The sequence below is a fragment of the Myotis yumanensis genome, unplaced genomic scaffold, assembly GCF_028538775.1.
Source record: "Myotis yumanensis isolate MYYU_CA2020_CCGP unplaced genomic scaffold, mMyoYum1.0.hap1 SCAF_4, whole genome shotgun sequence".
NCBI classification, from domain to species: Eukaryota; Metazoa; Chordata; class Mammalia; order Chiroptera; family Vespertilionidae; genus Myotis; species Myotis yumanensis.
Genome location: NW_027223755.1, coordinates 7,334,428 through 7,360,027, shown reverse-complemented (window position 1 = coordinate 7,360,027; position 25,600 = coordinate 7,334,428). Strand labels below are relative to the sequence as shown.

At 39.4% G+C, this 25,600-nt stretch overlaps 1 protein-coding gene and 1 pseudogene across 1 annotated transcript in view; one reads left to right on the top strand and one right to left on the bottom strand.

Moving 5' to 3' along the window:
- The window catches only part of WDR70 (WD repeat domain 70), a 197,018-nt gene that overhangs the window by 82,437 nt on the left and 88,981 nt on the right, over positions 1-25,600 (top strand). Inside the window, exon 10 of the mRNA XM_070411814.1 lies at positions 22,667-22,841. Within this exon, the coding sequence (XP_070267915.1) occupies positions 22,667-22,841 (175 nt within the window). The remainder of the gene's footprint in view (positions 1-22,666; positions 22,842-25,600) is intronic.
- Positions 3,248-3,569, bottom strand: LOC139008368 (large ribosomal subunit protein eL30 pseudogene; annotated as a pseudogene).

Here is a 25,600-nt window from a genome sequence, read left to right as displayed (position 1 = left end):
TTTTTCTTCTTTTCCTCATCTCCTTTTTGTGTAGGAACTGGAACTCATTGCCTTGTTCTGGGGATGTACTTTGTCAAAAAGTAGGGGGTGCTGTGGTCTCAGTGATAAGAGAAGTTTCAGTTCGGGGAGAGTCGGTGGTAAGCCTTTGGTGACTGTATAGTATCAGATGTTAGGCATCTTTCAATAAGAATTTTATTCCGGTTCCAAGTAATTCTAAATATCTTATTAAATAAACCTATTTTTCATCACTAATCCATACATAAGAGTTGACTATAAAATAATAAATGAATTATTTAGGTTTGCATTGTGTGAACATCTAATTTAGATCTCTTTCTGGAATTTATTTTGAAATGTATACTTTCAAATAATTTTCAACTCTGTTAATATTATCTCTTTAAATATTACTTAAGCGCCACAAAGGCCAAGACATTTTGCACTTCTTGTATTCCCTGTGGCCTCTCTCAAAGTTCTAGAAACATAGAATTAACTGATCTAGAAAACTAAGATAAGATTATTTTGGTCAACCTCAAAATTCATATTTTTGAATTCTTTTGGAAATAAAGGCTTCCTAAATGGTATTGGCCCTGAGTTGATAATTACTGAATCTGAGTAATGGGTACATGAGGGTTTATTCTATTGTTCTATTTTTGGTTATGTTTGAAGTTTTCCATAATAAAAGTTCTAAAAAAAAAAAAGAAGAAAGATTTTCTAACTAGTCGATATCACAGAGATGGCATACACTGTATAAAACAACTGTTTAATTAAAATTGTATAAAATATTTGTATGAGATACATGGTCACAACAGATAAGGTTGACTACCTTGGCGGGGCAATGGATAGAGGATTCAAGAAGAATTCATTTTTGGCAGCTGTTATGTTGGCATGGTGCTAAAGCTTGTTTTGTTCCCAACAAGGACAGGATCTGCTGTAGGAGGGTCTTGGCAACAGGCCATATCATTTTGAGGGTTATTTTTATAAAGCAGGTCTCATTGTATTGGCAAAGCTTAATCTTCTGGTGGGTAGAATTCTTTTTGTTATAGTCTATATTATGACATATTTTTTTGGTAGTAAACTAGAAAAGTACTCTCAGTTGATTTAACATAAAGATAGCATCTGAAGTTCTAAGTGCATTTGCTATTTACATATGTAAAGTAAATGTGCTAATGTGGGAAAGGAAAAAAACTCATGAATTTGGAGAATTGAGGCTGCAGGAAACCGTGGAAGGAAAAGAGGGTCATTTGAAGGACAGGGCAAGCACTCTAGGTACCCCTTGCATGGGCACCCAAGATGCACTGTGGTCTTAGGGACTGTATATGAGTAGATGACACCAAATGCATTTTCAAACTTTCTGTAGTCAAGTGGAAATTTTTCTTTATTTAAAATGACATTCTAGAAAAATTAGAAGACTTAGGTTTAAAACCTACAAGATACCTAATAACTGTGAGGCTCAGTTTCCTCATTGACCATTATGTGGGCATGTTAGATAGTACCAGAGGAAGCTTAGCTCTTTCCTTTTTCTCTCTTGCAAAAAAATTGTCATGCCACTATTGGTACGGCACGATAAAATATATGATATAAAAAAGCACTCGGTTGTCTGTTTATACTATTAGTTACGGTTTTCACTAATAACTTTTACCTTTTCTTTGGAGTATTTCTAAATCATGGTTTTAGAAAAGATGTCTTTCTATTGATGTTGACATTTTTCTAATAGTGTTTGTTTTATTTCAAAGGCAAGTTAAATGGAGCTCATGTTTTTATGCACAGACATTTGCAGTAACTCATGTAGTTAAAATTTAAATATGCCATAAGAATGAACCACTTCATATGACATTTTATATAGTGGCACAGAAGCTGATCTTACAGACCTTGCTCTTTCTTGTTGCCCACTGCTATAGTTTTGGTGGATTTGAAGTGTGTGCAGACAGCTTACAAGTTAAGGAAAAGTTTATCGACTTGCTTGTCAGCACAATTCAGAGATACTCATCTGGATACATAAAACTCTGAAATCTAGATAAAAGTTCCAAAGCATTTTACAAACTTGACAAATCAGGCCTTTTAAAATCCCATCTTTCCTCTCTTTGCTGCTTGCTGCAAGGCTGCTTGTGTCATTGGTAACCGAGCTGGTGAAATAGCTTGGCTGGTGGGCATATTTTGCTGCAGAAGTCATCCCCTTTTGATCTTAACAAGATGAGCTGTGGTCATTTATCGTTCGAGTCTTATCTTGTTGAAAGAAGAACCTTGAGTAGATTTATTTTATTACACATCAGCTTGATGTGTGAAATTACTTATGTTGTCTGTATTTACAGCTGTTAATTCTCAGAGGAAAACAGGTGTCTTTATATTTTGTAGCTCACTGGAATTTAAATCTTTAAAAAAAAACATGGTTCTGTCAGTATAGCACACTCTTCAATATTTAGTGTAATTCCTGTGTTTTAGAGTTATCAGAAGCCTATGGATACAGCTTGTTATAAGTTGCTAGAAGAACTGTTAGAAGCCTGTAGATACTTAGGGCACTAGAGTAACCCTTCAGGGAGGTAATTCCCTAGAAGGTGGTAGACAGAGCCTCTACCGATAGGAGATGTGAATGTGCTCAGCACATTACCCTGGGATGAATAATTATTTTCCGTTTAGAAATGTACATAGGAAATAAAATGTTTAGCATTACCCTTTTTAAAAATATACTTTTATTGATTTTAGAGATGAAGGGAGAGGAAGAGATAGAAACATCAAATATGAGAGAGAATCATTGATTGGCTGCCTCCTGCATGCCCCCTAATGGGGATCGAGCCAGCAATCCCGGGCATGTGCCCTTGACCGCAATCGAACCTGGGATCCTTCAGTCCACAGGCTGACGCTCTATCCACTGAGCCAAACCGACTAGGACTAGCATTACCTCTTTTTACAACAACTTTATTGAGCTATAATTCACATACTATGAAATTCACCCCTCTCCCTTTTTAAAAAAAATATATTTTATTGCTTTTTTACAGAGAGGAGGGGAGAGGGATAGAGAGTTAGAAACATCGATGAGAGAGAAACATCAATCAGCTGCCTCTTACACGCCCCCTACTGGGGATGTGCCTGCAACCCAGGTACATGCCCTTGACCGGATCGAACCTGGGACCCTTGAGTCCGCAGGCCAACGCTCTATCCGCTCTATCCGCTGAGCCAAACCAGTTAGGGCCCCCCTTTTTTTTTTTTTTAAACAAGCTCTGGCCAGTTGTATTAAAGAACAGTTTTGCATGATCTACTTCTCAGTCTGTTCTGGCGTGCCTCTAATGAGCCAGGATCACCTGGGTCGGTGGTAGCCATGCACACACTGTAGTATTTTCCACTTGCTGTGCCCAGTGCGGTCTGATTGCCACTGTAGTGATAGGCGCCAGCCTTGGCCGACATGGCCTAGTGCTCTGCTCAGGTCTCCTCAAGGCGGGGTGGTTGTTGGCGATGATGAGTGGTTTTGGTTTGCCTTGTCTGATTATTTTCAGAGTCTGCTTGCACCCCAGCTTGTACTGTCCACTTGTCAGAACAAGTTGGAGCCTAGAGTTGGTCGACTCTAGTGACCTTGTCATCTTTTTGCGGCCACCATCTTTCTGCTTTGGGTGGCCCCCAACCAAGAGCAGCTGCCAAGTTGGCTGGGAGCAAGAAAAAAGTAAAATTTACTCTTTTAATGTATATGTAATTCATTGGCTTTTAGTATATTCACAGAATTGTGCATATAGCTAATTTTTAGGACATTTTTATTGCCTCCAAATGAAACCCTGTACCCATTAGCAGTTACTCCCCATTTTTCCCTTCCCACAGCCATGGCAACCACTAATCTACTTTTTCCTAGTTTTTGAATTGTCCTTTATTTATTATTATTTTAAATTTATCTTTATTGTTTAAAGTATTACAGATGTCCCTTTTCTCCCCACCTCTCCCCCTCAACCCTGCACCTGCCCCCTGAACTTTCTGAATTTTAATATGATGCATTGAAATAGAAATAAATAATAGTTTAATGCCACTGATCCTTTATATTAATGAAATTATGTAATTAAGTTCTATATCATTAAATATTTATAGCAGTGTGTTATTAAGGTTTTATTTTCCTCGAGTTGTAAACAATAGTTTCTCATCACTTCATGTTTTAATTAGGCATGGTAGTAGTATATCTGAGTCTATCTTTTTTTTTTGGTTTTGAAAATTTGAGATAAATGTTTCTTTCCTTTAACCCCCACCTTGAGATAAATACAATGAACTTGATTGTATTTATCTTTGCTTAGAATATTGTTTCTTCACAGGACAACTAAGTATTTAGTTAGCAGTTATAATAGAAGTAATGTTTAAAGTAACTTAAAATAAACTTTGCACTTTTTCTCAGTCTTAGAAATATGCCATTTCTGCACACAAACAATTGATATTCTTTTATCATGCTGATTTGTTCACTAATGGAAACTCTTAAGGTCCTTGTAAGCTGTATGACTTTGGGCACCTGACTGTTTGAATGACCAGTGGATTAATATTCATAAGAATTTGCTTATTACACAAGGTTAGTCCAGTTTTGCCTGGTTTAAATTGGGTTGAGAGTGAGAGACAAAGGGAATGTTTTTTGAAGTTGGCAAGTGAACTGACGGTTCTGTTAGTATAGAGATCTGCTTTGTAGTTCACCTGGGATGAGAACTGTCAGAATTATCCTAAAACTGTTATCATATAAAATTCCAATATGTGTAAGGAGAGAGAGTGGTTGTGAAACTGATTGTATAAGAATTCTGGGGAAAAGGCCTTATGTAGGAACATCACTCTAAGGCTTCTCTGACTTTTCTTGGAAGTGATGACAGAACCTGGGGTCTCCAAAAGCAAATAATAGTAGTTCACAGTGTCTATTCCTAGAACAGCTGCTTTTCACTGCCTCTGTAGTAATAAGCAGTGGCAGATACCTTCAACAACTAAGATACTACAAAAACCCACAGGCCGGTCCTACCTGCTTTGGCTCAGTGGCTAGAGCGTCGGCCTGCGGACTGAAGGGTCCTGGATTTGATTACGGTCAAGGGCACATGCCCAGGTTGTGGGCTTGATACCCAGTATCTTTCTCTCCCCTCTCCCTTCCTCTTTGAAATCAATAAAAAACATACTAAAAAAACCACAACAATGCAAAAAACAAAACCCCCAGGCCGAATGAGTACTCCATTCTTGAAGTCACGCCTTAGGTCTCCTCTGGATATAAAATCAAAACATTATTTTTGAGTCATAAGTAAACAAAGGACTAAAACATTGCCATTTCTGGATATTAACAAGAGATGCTTGGCGTCTACATCAATTGGGCAGGTGGAGAATGGGTATCATCATACATGTGGATACCACACTACAACTTTTATTATGGTACACAAAAATACAACCTGAATCCATGGTCTCGGGAGCATGCTTATCTAGAGATACACATGTTAGATTTTATAATAGTACTCAGAGGAAGAATGGGTTTCACTTTACAGAGTTGTGTTCTGCCTACAGAATTTTAAGAATAACTTGTATAACTTGATTCTCTTATGTGAAATAAATAAATGAAAGCTACACTGTTTAGCTATCACAGACTAGGCCCTGATAAGAAGCTCTAATAATATAATTAGGTTCTGAGGTATTTTTCATGCTAGATTAGCTTCCATGTTAGTCCCCCAAAGATGCATTGTATTGCTGAGTGTTTCATGTTTTTGTTTTCCACTGAGTTTGAACAGGCCGTTTTGTCCATGCCTATAGAAGACTTTTCATGGCTCCCAGTTATCATGCCTGGCTTGTGTAATTGGGTAGTCATCAGAAAAAAAAGGGGGGGGGATTTTTTTTTAACCTTTGAAAGTGATATCCTTTTCAGCCTTGGCAGATCTCAGTGTTCTATCTTTGTCTCTCAAATCCACATCGGAAATGCTAAGAGTTCCCGTACTGGAGTTAGGAGAGGTGGTTGTCAGGAGGATCCTGTAGCACTTTTTAGAAATTAGAGGGTCATCCAGTGAAACTAGGCCACATAGTCTCGGGATCAAGTGCACCCATAATATCACTTGGATTTGAAGACCTGCATGCTTTTAAGCTTATCTGTAATTCGGTCTGGTTTCTATTGACCTATTCAAGCCCAGCATAGTTTCTGTGGTTGCTGAAAAAATACTAATATCAGTTTGCAGGTATGAAAGTATTTTTCCATTTTAATCCAATTTTTTTCTAGTAGGTGCCAGGCTTGTGTGTATTTGCCATAAGAATGTCTCATTTAGCCCTACTCACCCACTCACCTGGCTCCTATGGTACAAGGGTACAGTGAGGGATTACATCAGTGTTTTTTGAGAATTTGATCTGTGTGTGGCAGGTGTTTAGGAAGTGAATCCATGGCCTGGTCCTTTTCCTGAATTCTATAAATACAGGTTTTTATGTATATTTAAAAGATGTGACTTGGGCTTAGATCTTGTTTATTTTAATTGAATCCTTCACCAGTGATACAATGGACTGTCCCATTACTTTTCAAGTCTGTTGACAGCACTCACAGTGAACAAACAGGATGTTCTGGAGTGAGACACTGATCTCTGAAATCGGTGGGAATGGCACCACAATAAGTTAGTGGTGTAGTGGAAATCTTTTAACCTGCGTTCCTATCATGGAAAGCTTTTACAATACGTGTCTCTGCCTATAACATACTGTTATTTAACTCCTTGCTGAATCAGAATCGTCATTATGAATATCATATACTGAATGGTACTCACAAGTAGGTGCATGTGTAGGGCCAAATAGTGTGTGGGCGACTGACTGTAAAAAGGACCTTGATTTTTCTCTCTCTGTATCTGTGCTTCTTGCAATGTGACTCTGCAGAGGTAGAGTTTATTTACTTACTTCTCGAATCTGGGCTGACCTTGTAACTTGCTTTGGCTAATAGATATGGCAGAGGTGATGGTGGATCAAAAATGAGGCTAAGCCACAAGAGGTCTTACACGTTTCTGGGCTTGGAATCCTGTTTAGCTGCCATGAGAATTAGCCTGGGCTGACCTGCTGGCTGAGTCCCCATCACACCTGTCACTGCGTCCAAGAGCCAGCCAACCACAATGTATACGAGGGAGGCCATTCCTGATAAGCCAGCCAGTCTTGGCTGACCTATCAGACTACCGCAGAATCATGAGAAAGCACAAAATGCCACAAAATGGAATTGCCAGTTGACCTGTAGAATTAAGAATGAGGAATGCTCATTGTTTTAAGCCCTTGGGTTGGAGTAGTTTGTTATGCAACAGTGTCTAACTTGTGTGCATGTTGGTCTTAGAACATGTTTCTTTAGGGGGAAAAGTTTCAGACATCAATTTACTTACTGATCAGTTGTTGCTGTCTTAGCAAGTTATCTTGAATGATATTTCTGCAAAATTCGTGAATCAGGGACAAGGCAGCTGATTTCCATTGCTGTTGGCTACTCCCAAGTGTCTGGTGAATAGAATTACCATCTTTCAAATAATTTTTTCATTGTTTTGTTGTCCTTTTACTCTAGTATTTCACATATTATCTGTTCTGTTGACATTATTAGAAGGGCAACCCAGAGAAGTCCCCTGTCATCATACATCCATTTTTCAATCTGTGTGCTCAGTATTTTGATGAAGAATGTTAAGAATTTCCTCTTCATTTGTTTAGTGATAACACAAATAGATTTTGAACATTTATACTATAGAAAAGCACTGTGCCAAGCATGGGCTTTTGTGAGCGAACAGTCTAGGAAAACTGACCAGTAAACAACAAATTAAAATACAGTAGTTCCCCCTTATCCACAGAGTCACTTTCTATGGTTTCATTTACCTGCAGTTTCATTTACCCGAGAGAACTAATGAATGAATCTCAGGGCACGGATATTTGTCGGTTGTGTTCACTGCTGTGTTACTAGCACCTAGTGCTCCGCCTGTCACTAGAGCCACAATCCATGTTGATTGAATGGAAGGAGAAGAGAGGAAGGGAGAGAAGAAAGGAAGGACATTTTAAAATATATTCATGACTGGAAGAGCAAAGAAAAGGAACACCCAGAGATTTGATTGTAGTCTGAAAGGAATAGTTGAATCTTAGTGTATTAGCGTTTATGTTTCATTGCTGTGAATAATCCAACATGGAGCTTTCAAGGGCCTGGGCACTGCAGTGGAACTGTTGTGGTAGACAGCAGCCTCACAAACAAGTTCCCCAGCATCTTATAGTTCATTCTTCTTTAGAAGATCAACTCTGCTTTGTCTTCATAGTTTCTTCTCTTTTGTATTTCCATAACAATCCATTTTAATTTGCTTGTCCTTGGATTTTCAGATAATATACTTAAAATCATAGGATTTTATTTTATCTCACTGATTCTTTAGAGGCCATGCTTTTCTTCTTGGAAAAATATTTGCTTCTCAAGAATTCTTATCTTACCTGTTGTATGCCCAAGATAGTATATAACTTTGTAAAGGTATGGATATGACAGTATCTCTAGAAACTCAATCCTGATAGCAACATATGTCCTAGTGAAACTGCTTTGTAAGTTTGTTATCTCTTTAATGAGTTCATTTAATTTTCTCACTGCCCTGTTTTTAATTTCCCACTCACCACATGTGAGTCAGATTAATGTAGTTTATTTAGAGGCCTTATTGCCAAGCAGCCAGGGAAAGCTTCTTTGCTTACATTCTGGTTCACCCCCTTTGTCTTTGGCCAACAGCTCAGGCCCTGTGGTGTCCCATCTGCTTAGCACACCCCGGCTGTGGCTCATTTCCATTCATCTGGGTCAGGAAGTAAGGGGACCTTTAAGTCAGCCTGGTATCACCGGCCAGAGCTGTGGGTCCAGCACAGTTAAAGACTGGAAACTTTTGCTTTGTTTTTCCTAGGAACTGATACGATTACTCTCGTGACTGTGAATTTATATTTTCTTTCTGAAATGCCCCTCACTGAATTCTAGAAGTTCTAACTTTCAGAATATAGAAGCACTCACCTCAGAGGACTAACCTGTTGCCACATTCCCCATGACTTCATTGCTCTTCACATTAAATTCTCATCATCACACTGGTGATTTTTTTTGCTCTTTGGCTGATTTTTTTGCTCTCAGTTTTTCTTTGAGAGTCCAAATTGGTCTAGGGCAGATCCTACTTTGGGAAGTAAAAAGAATTAAAATTTTCTCCTGGCTCTGTAGCTAATATACCCATGAATTAGGAAAATAACTTAAAAAAAAAAAACACACTCCAATTACCAACATTCAAAAATAGCACTATTTATTTTTTCTGTTGGTTTGTTAATTCATCTATTTAGTTTTATGCATCTTATATCATTCCAAAAAATAGTTCAAAGAAGCTCAAAATAATAATAGTAACACACGTTATACAAAAGAAAAAAAGCATCCAAGACCATGAGAAAGTAAGGGTGAAGGGATAAGGTTAGTTCACAAAACATTATTAGGAGCTGGTTTTGCTACACAGTGGGTAAAGTTAGGTTGTAGATTTAGTTCGAAACTTGCAAATAACCAGAGCAAAGATGGAGACATGCTCAGTTGAGAGTCCCAGAGTCCTCAAGATGAAAACATAGAGGTTTTCTTTTCAAAAGAGCATAAAAGATAAAAGTTTTCCAGAGGCCTCATACAGATTGCACTGGTTGACGTAGATAGCATCCTTTCAATAAACACAGCAGTAATTGGGTATTTACTGTACACAAGGCACTATGCTAAGTGCTTTATGTATATTTTCATAATCAATTCCTTAAAATAACTGTGAAGTAATTATTTCAGAGGAGGAAACAGGCTCTGAGAGGCTGACTTGTCCACAGTCATGGAAAGAGTTGGAGAGAGGGTTTAAACGGGCAAATCTGACTTCATTGTCCTCACCCTTATTTATTTTTCTGGACTCTACTCCTGTTACTATTTTTTTGTTGCACCCTTCAATGTAAGTCAAGGGCAGAGCCAAAACATATAATTCAAGAAAAATCATTCTCAGAGGGGACCATGCAATGCAGTCTAAATCTACAGCCAGCTCTCTGACGATCCTACTTGGACCAGGGGTAAGATTTGATTGACCTACAGCCCTGTTCTTAACCTTCTTGGATCTCTTTGATGTAGGGGAAGTTACAGACGTTTTCTTAAAAAGGTTCACATATGAACTCTCATAGGCAGCGCAAGACCTCCCCACAAAAACAATCCAAGATGTAGAGTCGGGTGGCCATGAGCTCTGATAAGTGTTAGGTGTTCTAAATGGGAAGAAATTCTTTTGCATTAACTGCTGTTCAATACTAGATAGCTTATCCCCTCTTAAGTCATAGGCCAGTCACAAGCCAGTTCTATCTTCTCAAATTTCACTAGATTCTAAATTCCACATCTCATGTAAAGGCTGTAGGGCCAGAGAGCATTTGGGGAGTTGCTGAGTTTCAGCCTCTGTTTTCAGCATGGGCTGCCCTGGTGTGTGACACTTCTCTGGTGTGGTCCCCAGCAGTGCCTTTTCTCAGCCACCCTGCTCCTGATGGCAAAATGCTACTTCGTCCCCCTGCCCTGCTGATCCTAGTAGTTCATAGCCCCTATGCAATCTTTTAAACTATGTGTGGTGAGTTTTAAAACTTCTCCTGGATTCACCTTATTTATTTCCCTGTTTGAACTTGGTGCATCAGCTGCTGCTGATCTGTCTACATGTTCTCTCTCCTCCCCTCCACACAGAAAACCTATCCCCTCACTGTATTTTTAAAGAGTGTCTAAAAGGCTTATCTAGGGGGAACTGCCTGCTTGTGAACACGTATGATAGGTCTGGAAGTACAGGGTAGTGAAGGATGGAGAACAGAAGACAGGTGTTTAATAAATGGGACTCCTCATCCTTATGTCCTTTTCAAAGTGTTTTCTTATTGATATCTTCATTGGAAGAGAAAAATTGTTACTTATTTTATTGAATAGTGAGGACTTCATGTTTGTAACATAATATATTTTATAACAGTGAGATTTTTAAAGTCACTGCTTTTCTCTAAAAGATGCAAAATACAAATGCTATTCAGCCTTATTTTGCATTAGTTTCATAAATATGGAAATTTTGCAGTATTCTTTCTCAGGTAAATATATTACTCAAACCATCAATATGTATGGCATCCAAAATTGTTGTGACCTTACCTGTATTCATGGGTCCATGTGGTGACTGAAGCTTGAGTAGGTAGTAGGCATGGCAATTGATTATTCCACTTATGTGAATATTGACATTTGTTACTTCACCCTTTTGCGCTTTAGTTTTCCTCTGTAAAGTAGAGATAATAGGATTTTCTTCATAGAGTTGTGAGTGCTTAGAATAGTGCTATTTTCATTATAAGCGCATACATATCAGCTATTATGATTATTAGTTCAAATCTTAGCTTTAATTCAGATTATTAGTTCAGTATTCAGAATTCATTAGCAAACACATCTTGGCAGTCATGATTTCTGGAAATAATCCTGCAAGTACAAGAGCTCGGCTGTGGATGAGTTAGTTAGAGATATGGAAAAGGTTCACTATTTTTAGTATAAACTTCTCAAGTAATGTTGACTTCACTGCTCAACTCTATGACTTGATTAACATTGTTTAACTTTTAGGTCAGGAAAAACCATTCTCTTTCAAGAGAAGAATATTTATCTCATTTTCAAATTCGCACTGAATCACTCTTGGCACATACATTTTATCTTTTAGAATCTGTTTTGCAGATGTGGAGCCCGCTGCTGTAAGACTTGCTGGTTGAGTGAAAGTTTCATATATGCATTGCATTTCAGAGACATTAAAAAAAAAGAATAAAGCTGCAATCTTGGAGAATAATGGCTCCATCCTTCAGTGGCTTGTTGGAAAGCTTGCCTGCACCTGCTAATATCCCGGGAGAAGTTGGTCCAGAAATACTACTGAGCCCTGGCAGCACCGGGGTAAAGGGTGGGTGGAGGCAGATTTCTGTAAGATTCATCATACCCACCTTTTCCTGTGCTGGCTTCCCTAATCTCTCTCCCTTTCCCCCGTATCTCCTCCTTTTCCACCTCCAGCCACTGCGCTCTGTCTTGCTCTTGTCAGGAGGTAGTAATTACTTCTTAACATAAATTAAAACAGTCATCTGTAATTATAGACACATTACACCTTTCTCCGCGTTTTAAGGCCAAGTTCACATATGATTTCTTATCTTGATATCTGTTGTAAGAGTAATTCCGTGAGTTACTTGCTTTATGCCCCAGGTGGATTCATGGTGAATTTCCTGCTCCCCATCAAGTATACATAGAAAGGCAGCTGGAGAATTATAGAATCCTCCGGCCTGTTCTCAGTGCCCTCTCCACTAGAGCTGATTTCCATCAATGACCTCTTCCTGTTCACTTTCAGTTGGTCAGGAATAGGCCCTATTAGAAGTACTTGATCTTTCTGATTTCAATTTCATTTTCTATTTTCTCACATTCTCCCTTTATGTTGATAACAGCATCATTCTCCTTTGTCCAGGACCTGTGTCAGTGACACTTTCTCTCCTCTTGGTTCCATACTCTGCAGCCACGGACCAAGCCCTTTTACTGGAGCACCAGTCCAGGCTGACTTTGGGGCACACTGCATCTTTTATACAATTTCTAGGATTCATCTGCAGAATCTCAACTCTCCCCAAAATAAACACATCTCTGGAATCCTTTCCAGATCTTTCCAGATGAGCTACCTCTTTCTTTTCCCTGGGTGCTGCCTCATGACCTGATGACATTTCCCCCCAGTTTTTCTCCTCCATTAGATTATGTGTTGGAGAACAGGCACCTTTGTATCCCCAAGTATCTACCAAGATAGCTTGCCTATAAAAAGTATTTAATATATACCAGGTATGTGTTGAATTGTGGTCCTGTGGCTTATTGCTTGTATGTTATTTCCACCAACCAAGCTGTGATTTCTGGGGAGGCAGAGGCCCTTTCCTACTCAATCTTTGTTTCCTCAGAGCCAGGAATAGTGTTCATGATTTTGAAAAGTGTTTTGGAAGAAATGCTTTTTTTTAATTGATATTTTTTAGAGAGGGGAAGGAGAGACACACACACACACATACATACTCACACACAGAGAGAATTAGAGATAGAGATAGAGATAGATAGAGATAGATAGATAGAGAGATAGAGAGAAAGAGAGAGAGAGAGAAGGATGTGAGAGATGTGTGAGCGAAATATTGATCGGTTGCTTCCCACAGATGCCCTAACCAGGGATTGGAACTGCAACCTTGGTATGTGCCCTGATTTGTAATCGAGCCTGTCACCTTTTAGTGTATGGGACAATGCTCCAACCAACTGAGCCACACCATCCAGGGCTAGAGCAAATTATTTTGAAGAATATTTTAGGAGAACTCAAGAGTAGAGCAGTACTGAGAGATAGATAGATAATGATATGTATTATAAATATGTATGTATTTAATTATATATATTTAATTATATACATGGGCTATAGGATTTTAATTTTATTAAAAGCCTATTACGTGTGCAAATCAATGCTAGGTATTGAGAGAATAAAAGGAGTCAAAATGGGTATCTGTGGATGGTTTGAATTGGCATTGTAGAAGGTAAGGTGTATGGAGGTCTCTATTCATTCTTTTGAAATACTTGTGAAGCATTTTTGCCATAAATCTGAGCAGAACCATTCTCAGCATCTCTCTGTGGGCGTTCTCTTAAAACACTCTGGTGCATTTCCCACGAGCTTCATGTAGGTTAATATAAAAGGGGTTAAAGGGGAAAAAAGGAACCTACTGCCTCGACATATTTGGTTATACATCTGAGTTTTCCCTTCCCTCCCTCCCTCCTTCTCCCCTTTCTCCTTCCTGTACTGAAGGTCACTTATTGAGATACTAGTGGCCCGGTGCACGGATTTGTGCACATTGAAAGGAAATTAATTAGAAGAAATATTTTAATATCGCTATTCGCCCTTTCTCTATAATAGACGTGTCAACCAAATTCACAATTGACAATAACAGATCGAAACACACGCGTGCAATTGGTGCCAGTGAGAGCTTTATAGTATCGCACATGTGCGAGTCAACTTAGCCTCTTATAGATATAGAACAAACTTGCTTCATTAGACCTGCTTTCTGATGCAGCTAAACTTTTTCCAGCCCAGTGAAGCACCCCAACTTCTCCTTCAGGTAATTGTCAGCAGCACAGCAGTAAACATCAACGCAAAGCAGATTATTATTCTAGATCACGCAGGGAGAACCAAGGGTAAAATATTTAACTGCAGCCGTGTCTGAGTATATTCTGCGCAGTGAGAAAACCTGACGTCATTGTCAAGGTCCACCATTTCTTTCTTCTGTTCAGTCGGGTCAAGTTTCTAATCTTTCTAAATCTCTGTTTCCTGGCTAATGAAAAGAAAATAGGATTCTACTGACTCTCCTATCTGCCTACTCCAGGACTTCTGTGAGGATCAAATGAGATGAGGCACGGGAAAACACTTCACAGACATTTGGTTACAGTGTGAAATGTCTGCACCTGGCTATAAAGCAAGTCGTGTTCCTGAGCTGAAGAAACTGCAAGGAGGCTAGTCGCTAGGGAGAGGAGGCCGGGCGTTGCTACGTGACGTCATTACATGGCGCCCACAGCGACCGTTTCTGGGCTGGGCTGGGCTGGGGGCTGCATTTTGTGCCACGGGGTCTCGGCAGCATCGGCTGCGATTTGGTGGGCTGTCACTCTGGGGTGGGGGCGGGGCCAGTGTCCCACTTGGGGGAAGCTGAGTGTTGGTTTGTCAGCGCCAGGTCTGTGGTGAAAATGGCCAGTGTGAGTCATGGCAGCTCCTGCATTGAGCGTCTGCCCCCTGGTGGTCAGTGCACATCATAGCGACTGGTCAGAGAAACACCATATTAGCCTTTTATATATAGAGATAAATACGTATATTATCCTATCTAATAATAGACAAACATGGTAATTAATCATACCTCTGCTACGCTTCCCATTGGCTAATCAGCAGGATATGCAAATTAACTGCCAACAAAGATGGCAGCCGGCAGCCACGCAGCTGAAGCGAACAGGAGGCTTGGTTGCTCCAGTGATGGAGGAAGCCAAGGTTCCCCGCCTGCTGCGGCCCAGCTCTGAGCTCTGGATGCAACAATGTTGCAATTATTGAAGCTAAACAAACCCCAGATACCTGCTTTCAGCTGGCAGCGGGCTCAGAGCTTAGAGCGCCAGTGATGGCAACAGAGTTTCAATTATAGAAGCTAAACAAACCCCAGATACCTGCTTTCAGCCAGCCACAGCCTCAGAGCTGGAGCCGGCTCTCAGCTCCAGTGACAGCTATAGAAGGTAAATAAATCCCAGAATTAAAAAAAAAAGAAAAAAAAAAGAGGCTGGGAGCTTCAGTCGCCCGCCAGCCTGAAAACGGCCCTCAGCCCCTCACCCAGACTGGCCAGGCACCCCAGTGGGGACCCCCACCCTGAAGGGGGTGTGACCAGCTGCAAACAGCCATCAGCCTGTCATCCAGGCTGGCCAGGCACCCCAGTGGGGACACCCACCCTGAAGGGGGTGTGACCAGCTGCAAACAGCCATCAGCTCGTCATCCAGGCTGGCCAGGCACCCCAGTGGGGACCCCCACCCTGAAGGGGGTGTGACCAGCAGCAAACAGCCATCAGCCCCTCACCCAGGCTGGCCAGGCACCCAAGCGGGACCCCCACCCTGATCCGGGACACCCTTCAGAGCTAACCAGCCAGACCCCTCCCGTGCACCAGGCCTCTATCCTATATAGTAAAAGGGTAATATGCAAACTGACCCTAACAGCAGAAAGACTGGGAATGGCTGGTCACTATGACACACACTGACCACCAGGGGACAGATGCTCAATGCAGGAGCTGCCCTCTGGTGGTCAGTGCGCTCTCACACTGGGGAGCTCTGCTCAGCCACAAGCCAGGCTGACAGCTGCCAGTACAGCAGTGGTGGTGGGAGCCTCTCCTGCCTCCTCAGCAGCACTAAGGATGTCTGACTGCAGCTTAGGTCTGCTCCCCGCTGGCAAGTGGACATTCCCCGAGGGCTGCCGGGCTGCCAGAGGGATGTCTGATTGCCATCTTAGGCCCAATCCCCCGGGGAGCAGGCCTAAGCCAGCAAGTGGTCATCCCCGGAAGGGTCCCAGACTGCGAAAGGGCACAGGCCGGGCTGAGGGAGCCCCTACCCCCGAGTGCACAAATTTTTGTGCACCGGGCCTCTAGTATGTTTATAATACACAACTTTTTTTTAAAAAATATATTTTATTGATTTTACACAGAGAGGAAAGGAGAGGGGATAGAGAGTTAGAAACATCGATGAGAGAGAAACATCGATCAGCTGCCTCCTGCACACCTCCCACGGGGGATGTGCCCGCAACCTAGTACATGCCCTCGGCCGGAATCGAACCCGGGACCCTTCAGTCCGCAGGCCGACGCTCTCTCCACTGAGCCAAACCGGCCAGGGCTATAATACACAACTTTTAAGGAGTACAACATCTGACATCTGGTATAGAGGGTTTTTAAAAATATATATATTTTTATTGATTTCAGAGAGGAAGGGAGAGGGAGAGAGATAGACACGTCAGTAATGAAAGAGAATCATTGATTCGCTGCCTCCTGCACACCCCCTACTGGGGATCCAGCCTGTAACCTGGGCATTTACCCTTACCAGGAATTGAACTGTGACCTCCTGGTTTGTAGGTTGATGCTCAACCACTGAACCCTACCAGCTTGGCTAGAGGTGTGTTTTTTTTTATTTAAATTTTTTATTTTTAAAAATTCTTTATTGTTTAAAGTATTACATATGAATCCTTTTTCCCCCATTGACCTCTACCCGCTCATTACCACTCCCCCAGCACATGCCCACGCCCTCCCTACTGACCGTGTCCATGGATTATGCTTATACTCATGCATACAAGTCCTTTGGTCGATCTCTCACATCCCCCGCACCTGGAAAAAATCCCCCTTGCACCCACTGCCTTCTCCCTGAGGTTGGATGGTCTGTTCGATGCTTCTGTGTCTCTGGATCTATTTTAATTCATCAGTTTATGTTGTTTATTATATTCCATATCTGAGTGAGATCATGTGATATTTATCTTCCTCTGACTAGCTTATTTCGCTTAGCATAATGCTCTCCAGTTCCATCCATGCTGCTGCAAATGGTAAGAATGCCTTCTTTTTTATAGCACCGTAGTATTCCATTGTGTAGATGTACCATAGTTTTCTAATCCACCTATCTGCTGATGGGCACTTAGGCTGTTTCCAAATCTTAGCTATTGTAAATTGTGCTGCTATGAACATAGGGGAGCATATACCCTTTCTGATTGGTGTTTCTGGTTTCTTGGGATATATTCCTAGAAGTGGTATTACTTGGTCAAATGGGAGTTCCATTTTTAAATTTTTGAGAAAAGGCTATACTGTAGTTTGATTTGTTGATGATAGCCATTCTGACAGGTGTGAGATGGTACCTCATTGTCGTTTTGAATTGCGTCTCTCGGACGATTAGTGACTTTGAGCATGTTTTCACATGTCTCTTGGCTTTCTGTATGTCCTCTTTTGAAAAGTGTCTATTTAGGTCCTTTGCCCATTTTTTGATTGGGTTGTTTGTCTTTCTTCTGTTAAGTTGTATGAGTTCCCTGTAAATGTTGGAGATTAAACCCTTATTGGAGATAACATTGGCAAATATGTTCTCCCAAGCAGTGGGCTTTCTTGTTGTTTTGTTGATGGTTTCTTTTGCTGTGCAGAAGCTTTTTATTTGATGTAGTCCCATTTGTTTATTTTCTCCTTAGTGTCCATTGTCCTGGGCTAGAGTTTTAATTGAATGTTGGTAGGAACCTGTTGAGTCTTCACCTGCAGTTGTCCAGGAGGTCACTTGGACTAGCACTCTATGTCATTCAGGACTTTCACTTCTTATTCTATACACCAGGCCCTGATCTCGTGTCTTGTGTGACTTAATGAAATAAAAGTTTTAAAAAGTGTTTTGTAAAGAGCTTTATGTTATTTGGTTTATAAGAGCACGGAGTAATTTTTGTCTAATAGGAATATTGGTATATATTTTAAATTGGGAATTTTTTCTAATTCCATTTAATGGACTTCTTCATCTGAGTTTTCCTAAAGTGGTCCCCAGAAATGTTTAATTACTGATGGTCATTCTAGGAATTTAATGAGACTTTTGGCTATAGAGATTCCAGCTGAAACTAGAAGAGACTGGGGGCAGTTAAAGGATGCTTAGTATATTTACAGAGTTGCGCAACCATCTAATTTACAACATTTCTATCACCCCAAAAGGAAACCATCTTCAGTCGTTCCCCATGCTTACCCCCCCGTCCTAGGCAACCACTAATCTGCTTTCTGTCTATATATTTGCCTCATATGGACATTTCAGATAAATGGGATCATATAATATGTGGCCTTTTGTGTCTAGCTTCTTTAACTTAGCAGAATGTGGTTTGAGGGTCATCCATGTGACAGTGGGTAGTGGGTTGAATGGCAGCTCCCCAAAAGATATTTCCATATCAAATTCCTGGAACCAGTGAACGGTTCCCTGCTTGGGAAGGATCTTGGCAGAGAGATCTTATCCAGGTGGGCCCTAAACACAGTGCCAGTATTCTTATAGGAGATGGAACAGGAGAAGACACACAGCGAAGGCCACGTAAAGATCGAGGCAGAGCTTGCAGTGACGTGATGAGAAGCCAAGGAAGCCAAGCACTGCTGACAGGCACCAGAAGCTGGAAGAGGCAGGAGGGTTGTCCCCTAGAGCCTGGAAGTGTGAAAGAATAAATTTCTGTTGTCTGAGGCCACCCAGTTTGTAGTTATTCGTTATGGCAGCCTCAGTTACATGTGTGTGTATTACTTTTTTTATTGCCAGTTTCCCATTGTATGGCAGCTTGGTATTTTGTTTATCCATCCATCACTTAATGTACATTGGGGCTATTATGTACAATGCATCTCTGAACTTCATGTTAAAGTCGTTGCATGGGGATGTGTTTTCAGTTCTCTTGGGTGGATACCTAGGAGTGGAATTGCTAAGTCATGTAGTGAATCTGCATTACAAAACTGCCAAACTGTTTTCCAAAGCGGTTCTACCATTTTACATTCCTACCAATAATGTATGAGGGTTCTAGTCTCTTCCTCACCAACACTTACTATTGTCTGTCTTTTTATTATACTAGTAGCTATCCAGTGGGTATAAAGTGTTATTACATTGTAATTTTGATTTGCATTTATTTTCTTAATAATAGGTAATGTCAAATATCTTTTCATGAGCTTAATGGGCATTTGTATACATTCTTTTTTTTTTTTTTTAAATATATTTTATTGATTTTTACAGAGAGGAAGGGAGAGGGATAGAGAGTTAGAAACATTGATGAGAGAGAAATATCCATCAGCTGCCTCCTGTACACCCCCCACTGGGGATGTGCCCACAACCAAGGTACATGCCCTTGACCGGAATCGAACCCGGGACCCTTCAGTCCGCAGGCCGACGCTCTATCCGCTGAGCCACACCAGTCAGGGCTGTATACATTCTTTAATGAAACTTGTATTTAAATCTTTTGCCCATTTAAAAAATTGTGTCACTTAGCTTTTTATTAAATTATGCAAGTTCTTTAGATATTATAGGTAACCATTCCATTATCATTATATGATTTATAAATATTTCCTCCAAGTCTATGTCTTGTCTTTAAACTTTCTTCATTGTATCTTTTGAAGCAGATAAATTTTTAATTTTGACAATATCCAACTTATCTTTTTTTTAAAATCATTTGTGCTTCTGATGCTGCATCTAAGAAAGCATTTCCTAATCCAAGGTCATGTTTTAAGAGTTTTACCTCTATGTCTATGGTCCATTTTAAGTTAATATTTGTATGATGTGAAGTAAAGACCACATTCACCTTTTTTGCATATGGATATCTAGTTGTATCGGCCACATTTTTTGAAACACACACACACACACACACACACACACACACACACACATTCTTTTTCCATTGAATTGTTTTGGTATCTGTTGAAATCAGTTGGCCATAATGTAAGAGCACAAGTGGTATTTATTGTAGCATTCATTCCCTACTCTGATGCTAGATTTCAGAGGGCCTAATTCTAGTAATTTTAAGTTTATAGCATTAGTACCAAATCTGTTTCTTTTAAGTGCGAATGTATTCTTATTGAAATTACTCTGTGGGTGCATGAGAATTATGTATTTTTATAAAGATTATTGTGGGTTTATATCAAAGCTAGATTATTTCCCCCATTTTTGTGGAACCTTAATACCTTAGTATTTGGGCATTTTTGAAAAGAAGTTCGTCTTGTTGGATTTGTTTTGCCAAGAGAGCCAGCCAGTTTCAGACTGTTCCATCGCTCACGCTGCTTGTGTAGTCTTTCTAGGAAAAATTAAACCAAGATCTCTTAAGTGATTTCCATGCAAAATTAATGCTTCCCTTGACTTCTGCCAAATGCTGTGATGCATTTATGCAGCAGATTCCAGAAAGTTTAGAACTTGTATTTGGAAAGAATTCAGAATTTTAAGACAGAAAGCATTTGTGCCTGGGGCAATATAATGACCCACCTGTGTTTTTTCTTGTCTTCTGGGTGTTTTCATTGTGTTTCCAGAAAGGCCCCGGCAGATACTTCTTCTATTTTCAAATCTTTTTTATAAAACAGTTTTAATTTTACAAGACCAGATCTCCCTTCAAGTTTCAAAATATGTGTTCTTTAACATAAAATGTTTTGACAGAGACCTACTGGCCTTGTACTTTAGCATCCATTTTTGAAGACAGAGACTCAGAGAATCAGAGCCATAAAATATAGTGTAATTAGTCACCATCAGATTCTGCCTAAATTTATATTTCATACATTTATATGCCACATTAGCTGCTTTCTTTTCTTCTGTTATTTGATAACCAGCTCAACCTGTTACTATACAATTGAAATAAATGGTACATACTTAGTGTTGGCTTTATTAGCTTTAATATCTTATTTATGGTCTGAGAGGAAGAGCAGAAAGGAGCTAGTATTTATTGAGTGCCTACTGTGTTCCAAGTGCTGTCCTGGACACGTTTACATCCCTAATCTCATTTAATCCTCATAACTCCTCATTGTGGCAGTGTTATTCCAGTTTTAGAGATGAAGAACATTAAACAAGCATGATAATGACAATGATATTTGTGTGTGGTCTTTCATATGATAATTCTAAAGTATCAGCTGACTTTTGGAGATGTTCAGTTATAAAAAAGGAGAAACTGTAATAATTTATCCTCCCGGTTGCAGAGCTGACTGTAGAAAGAAAAGGCACACAAGTTATTTCTTAATGTTTTGTGCATATTAACTGTGAGAGGCATAGTGACCTGAGTTAGGATACAAGTAAGCAATACAGAATATGTTCAGCAAGGGTAAGGTTTGAATGTTCAGATACAAATGTTACAAAACAATGGATATTTATATGCAGAAAAAGTACCACATATAAAACAGCCCAAGTGCCCATCAGTAGATGAGTGGGTAAAAAAACTGCGGTACATTTACAAAGTGGAATACTATGTGGCTGTAAAAAAGAAGGAGCTCTTACCCTTTGTGTCAGCATGGATGGACCTGGAGATTATTATGCTAATAAGCAAAATAAGCTGGTGGAGAAATACAGCTATCACATGATCTCTAATGAATAAAATAAACTGATGAGCAAAATAGGTCCAGAGGCATATATGCATGGAACAGACTGACAAATCTCAGTGGGAAGGGGGGAGGGGACAGGAAGAGATTAACCAAAGAACTTATATACATGTATGCATAACCCCTGGACACAGACAATAGTGTGGGGAAGGCTTGGGGTAGGGTGTATGTATGTAAATTTGTTCATAAAATTCTTTTCTTATCCTTTTAATGTTGTTAAGCTCTATAGTGATATCCTCTCTTTCATTCAATATTTGATATTGTCTACATTGCTGTTTTTTTTTCATCAATTTTGCTAGCGATTTGTTAATTTTATTGAACTTCTCAGAGAGCCAGCTTTTGGCTTCTCCACTGTTTTTCTGTTTTCTATTTTATTCCTTTGTACTCTCATTTTTATTATATCCTTCCTTCTGCTTGCTTTGGATTTAATTTTCTCTATTTTTAGTTTCTTAAGGTTGAATGGTAGGTCATTGATTTGAGGTATTTTTTTCTAATATGTACAGTTAATGCTGTATTTCTCTCTGTGTCCTGTAGTAACTGAATACCATGAATTTTGATATACTATATTTTAAAATCTGTCATATTCTGTTCCCAACCTAGCTCTAGACTGCTGTTGCTTGTTACTTAGTGAAAACTCAGGGGCTGACAGCTTTGTTTTTACTCCTCCCCAAGAGGCATGAGGTCTTTGCCTGGGACGTAGAGCAGGCCATCATTCTCTTTTAATGACCTGTTTTTTCAGGGTGCTTTCTAGTGTATGTTATAAAATGGTCCACTAACACATATAAGTAATTCAGAAAGTAATGTGTGTATATAGGTGGTATAGTTTACTGATCAGAGTGTATCAATCAGAACTGTGTGGAGGCCACTGCCTTAGAGGGTCAGAACGAATCTAATAGATGTGAAGTAGAATTTGCCATTTGCTCTTTGATTTGACAACAACACGGTTCACCTTATTTCAGAGAGTAACCTCATTTATAACTGGAGAATGTTTCACAGAGCACATTTCATTTAAAAATATTTATTACATTTATATGCTTAAAAGTTGAAGCAGTCTATATGGGCGTTTTGTATTTTGAACTCCTTTCTTTTTGGTACATGACAGTCTCCTTATTTTTTTTTTTAGGACTGTGAGGACATGGGAAGTTGAAAATCCAAAGAAACAAAAAAGTGTGTTTAAACCACGGACGATGCAGGGTAAAAAAGTGATTCCTACCACGTGCACATACAGTAGAGATGGAAACCTCATAGCAGCTGCCTGCCAGAACGGAAGCATACAGATCTGGGACCGGAATCTGACGGTGAGTCAAGGACATTTAAGTCCGTTTTTCTTAGAAGAAAACCACCTTATATATAAGATAAATGTTAAAATGTTATGAAGATCAAGTTCCTGAGTTTAGCCCTAATTTAAACTTCAGTGTTAGTTGATAAAATATTAGAACTTTTGCAGTAAACAGCATCTCAGCAAATATACCAGGTTAGTATTTTCTAATGTGTATTAGATTTTGTTTTTAAAATAAATTAGGTTGTTTGGTATAAAAATTAAGAAGCACAGTGCAGTTTATTATATAGCATTTCAATGTACATGATTTTGAAAATGAAGGATTTGATGGTAACATAAAGCAAGGCTAAGCAGAGAGCTAGAAAATACCCTTTAAAAGATTTAAGAAAATTGTGAAACGTCCAAGATGATACAGCCATTGTTTTGCAGTTATTTCTGTAGTAATTTAAAAAATATTTTGTCTTAACCTTCCATGACATTCCATTTGAATAGGTTTTAGATTTTTCCTTTACAGTTTAGGTCATTATTAGAATAAATACAGTTTGAATTGGAGAGGATCATAGAATTCTATAATCATAGAAATAATGAATATAAAAGACTTCGACTGATTTTGTGAATTACCAATAAGCTTTAAAAAGGGCTTTGTATGCCTGGCTGGTGTGGCTCAGTGGTTGAAGGTCGACCTATGAACCAGGAGGTCACGGTTCGATTCTTGGTCAGGGCACAGGCCTGAGTTGTGGGCTCGATCCCCAGTAGGGGGTGGGCAGGAAGCAGCTGATCCATAATTCTCTCTCATTGATGTTTTTATTTCTCTCTCCCTCTCCCTCTCCCTTCTTCTCTGAAATCAATAAAAATATATTTAAAAAAGGAGGGGTGTTTGTATATGTGGTAAAATCAGAACTTTAGATAAGTAGAATGATTCTACGTTACTAATGTTAAAATGAAAATCTAGACTAATGTTATAGTACAATTTGGTTATCTTTTTTTTTCAACAATGATTAGTTTTATTTTATTTTTTATTTTAAAACTTTATTGTTGAAAGTATTACATATACCCCCCTCTACCCACCACTGACTCCTTCTAGCCCGCCCCCCGCACCAGGCCTTTACCACCTTCTTGTCTGTGTCCATGGGTTCTGGTCTACTTATTAATTCAGTAAATTTTTATTAAGTACCTACTATATGGCAGGCATTATTCTAGGCACTAGAAATATTGCAGATTAGCCAAAATTCCTGGCCCTTGCCGTGTAGCACAGTTGGTTAAAGCATTGTCCAAATCAGTGTTTCTCTCTCTCTCAAAATCAATCAATTAAAAAATTAAAAAAATAATTCCTGCCCTCGTGGGATTTACATTCTAGTTCTTTTTAAAAATTATGAAAATAATGTCTTTCAAATAAAACATTTACATTTTGAAAGGGGTCCCAGGAAAGTAGTCGTCTTTTCAGGCACAAGAGTTAAAGTTAGTTTTCTAGGAATAAGGTAAAAAGTAATGGCAGTGAAAAAAGAACCCATGTTTATAATGCCAGAAATAGCTTTGGCATTTTCTGTTTGTCAGATCTCTTTATTTCTGTTTTCATTTTCACTATAAACCCTGTAAAGCTTCATAACAGCACAGAGATTTTAAAAATCCTTTGAATTGTAAACTGAGTTTTAGCCAAGCAGTAAATTTTTAAGTAACTGGCTTTCATTGTCTCTGGGAGCTGTTGATTTAAACATAGAAATTCTAAACCGTGAAGTTTTCTTGGGTAGCTTTAATAGTGTCTGTTTAACATGGTTCATATATATTAATGTGTGTGTCTTTCTCTTAGAACCTTTATATTTTTTTAAGGATTGGCTTGCATATCTCTTGAGATAATGAGTATCCTCTGTTTCCAGTTTTGTAGAAAATAAAGCAGTTTGAATGCTAGTCTCCTCCCACCTCCCCCATCTTTTCTAGCCATTCTGCTAATCATAGTCCTTGATTTATTTTGCTAGAATTTAATAGTACATGAATGTATAGCTTATTATACCACATCCCATTCATGATATTTATTTATATTTTTACATTTGCATGTAAGTGTGGGGCAGGGGAAGCTGGGGCCAGAGCTGGGCATCACATCAGGAGATAAGCTCCTGGGCAGGTTTCCGCTGGTGAGTAAGAGCATATGATGGAGAGAGAATGCAGGAAAGAAGTCCCCAGTAGTAACTTACACCCACTGCGCCCTGAATCTTTAAGTGTCTCCAATCACCGACAGGTAACCAACTGATCCACCCAACCAGGGCAAAATTGACAATTTAACCCATGTTAACATTTGCTTGATTTATGGCCTTGTTTACCTTACCCTTTATTAATAGGGATTAAGAGGTTTTATTTGTTTTTACATAGAGAGAGGATTGCAATGCGCTTAATTTAATTGAATATAGCATGGACAACCTTGTAAGTAAATATGTATAACTCTAATTTGCTTTTTTCAAAATTTTTTATTTGAATCGAATCATAATTTTATACATGTGAAATGTATACTTTTCAAAAAATCCGTTACTATTATTTTATTATTAATTGCCTCCCCTTTGTAATCTCATCATCCTATCTCTACCCCAAATGCTTGTAAATTACTTGGTATGTATCCCTCTGTACTTTTCTCCGTCCTATATAATAAGAATATGCCAATTAGCTGTTATGCCCTGAAGCGTAACAACCAAGTGCATCACAACCAGATCACGGATCAGCAGGAGGGTGAGCCAGCGAGCTACAGGAGGGGGCAGGGCAGCAAGCTATGAGGTGGGGAGAGGTGCGGGG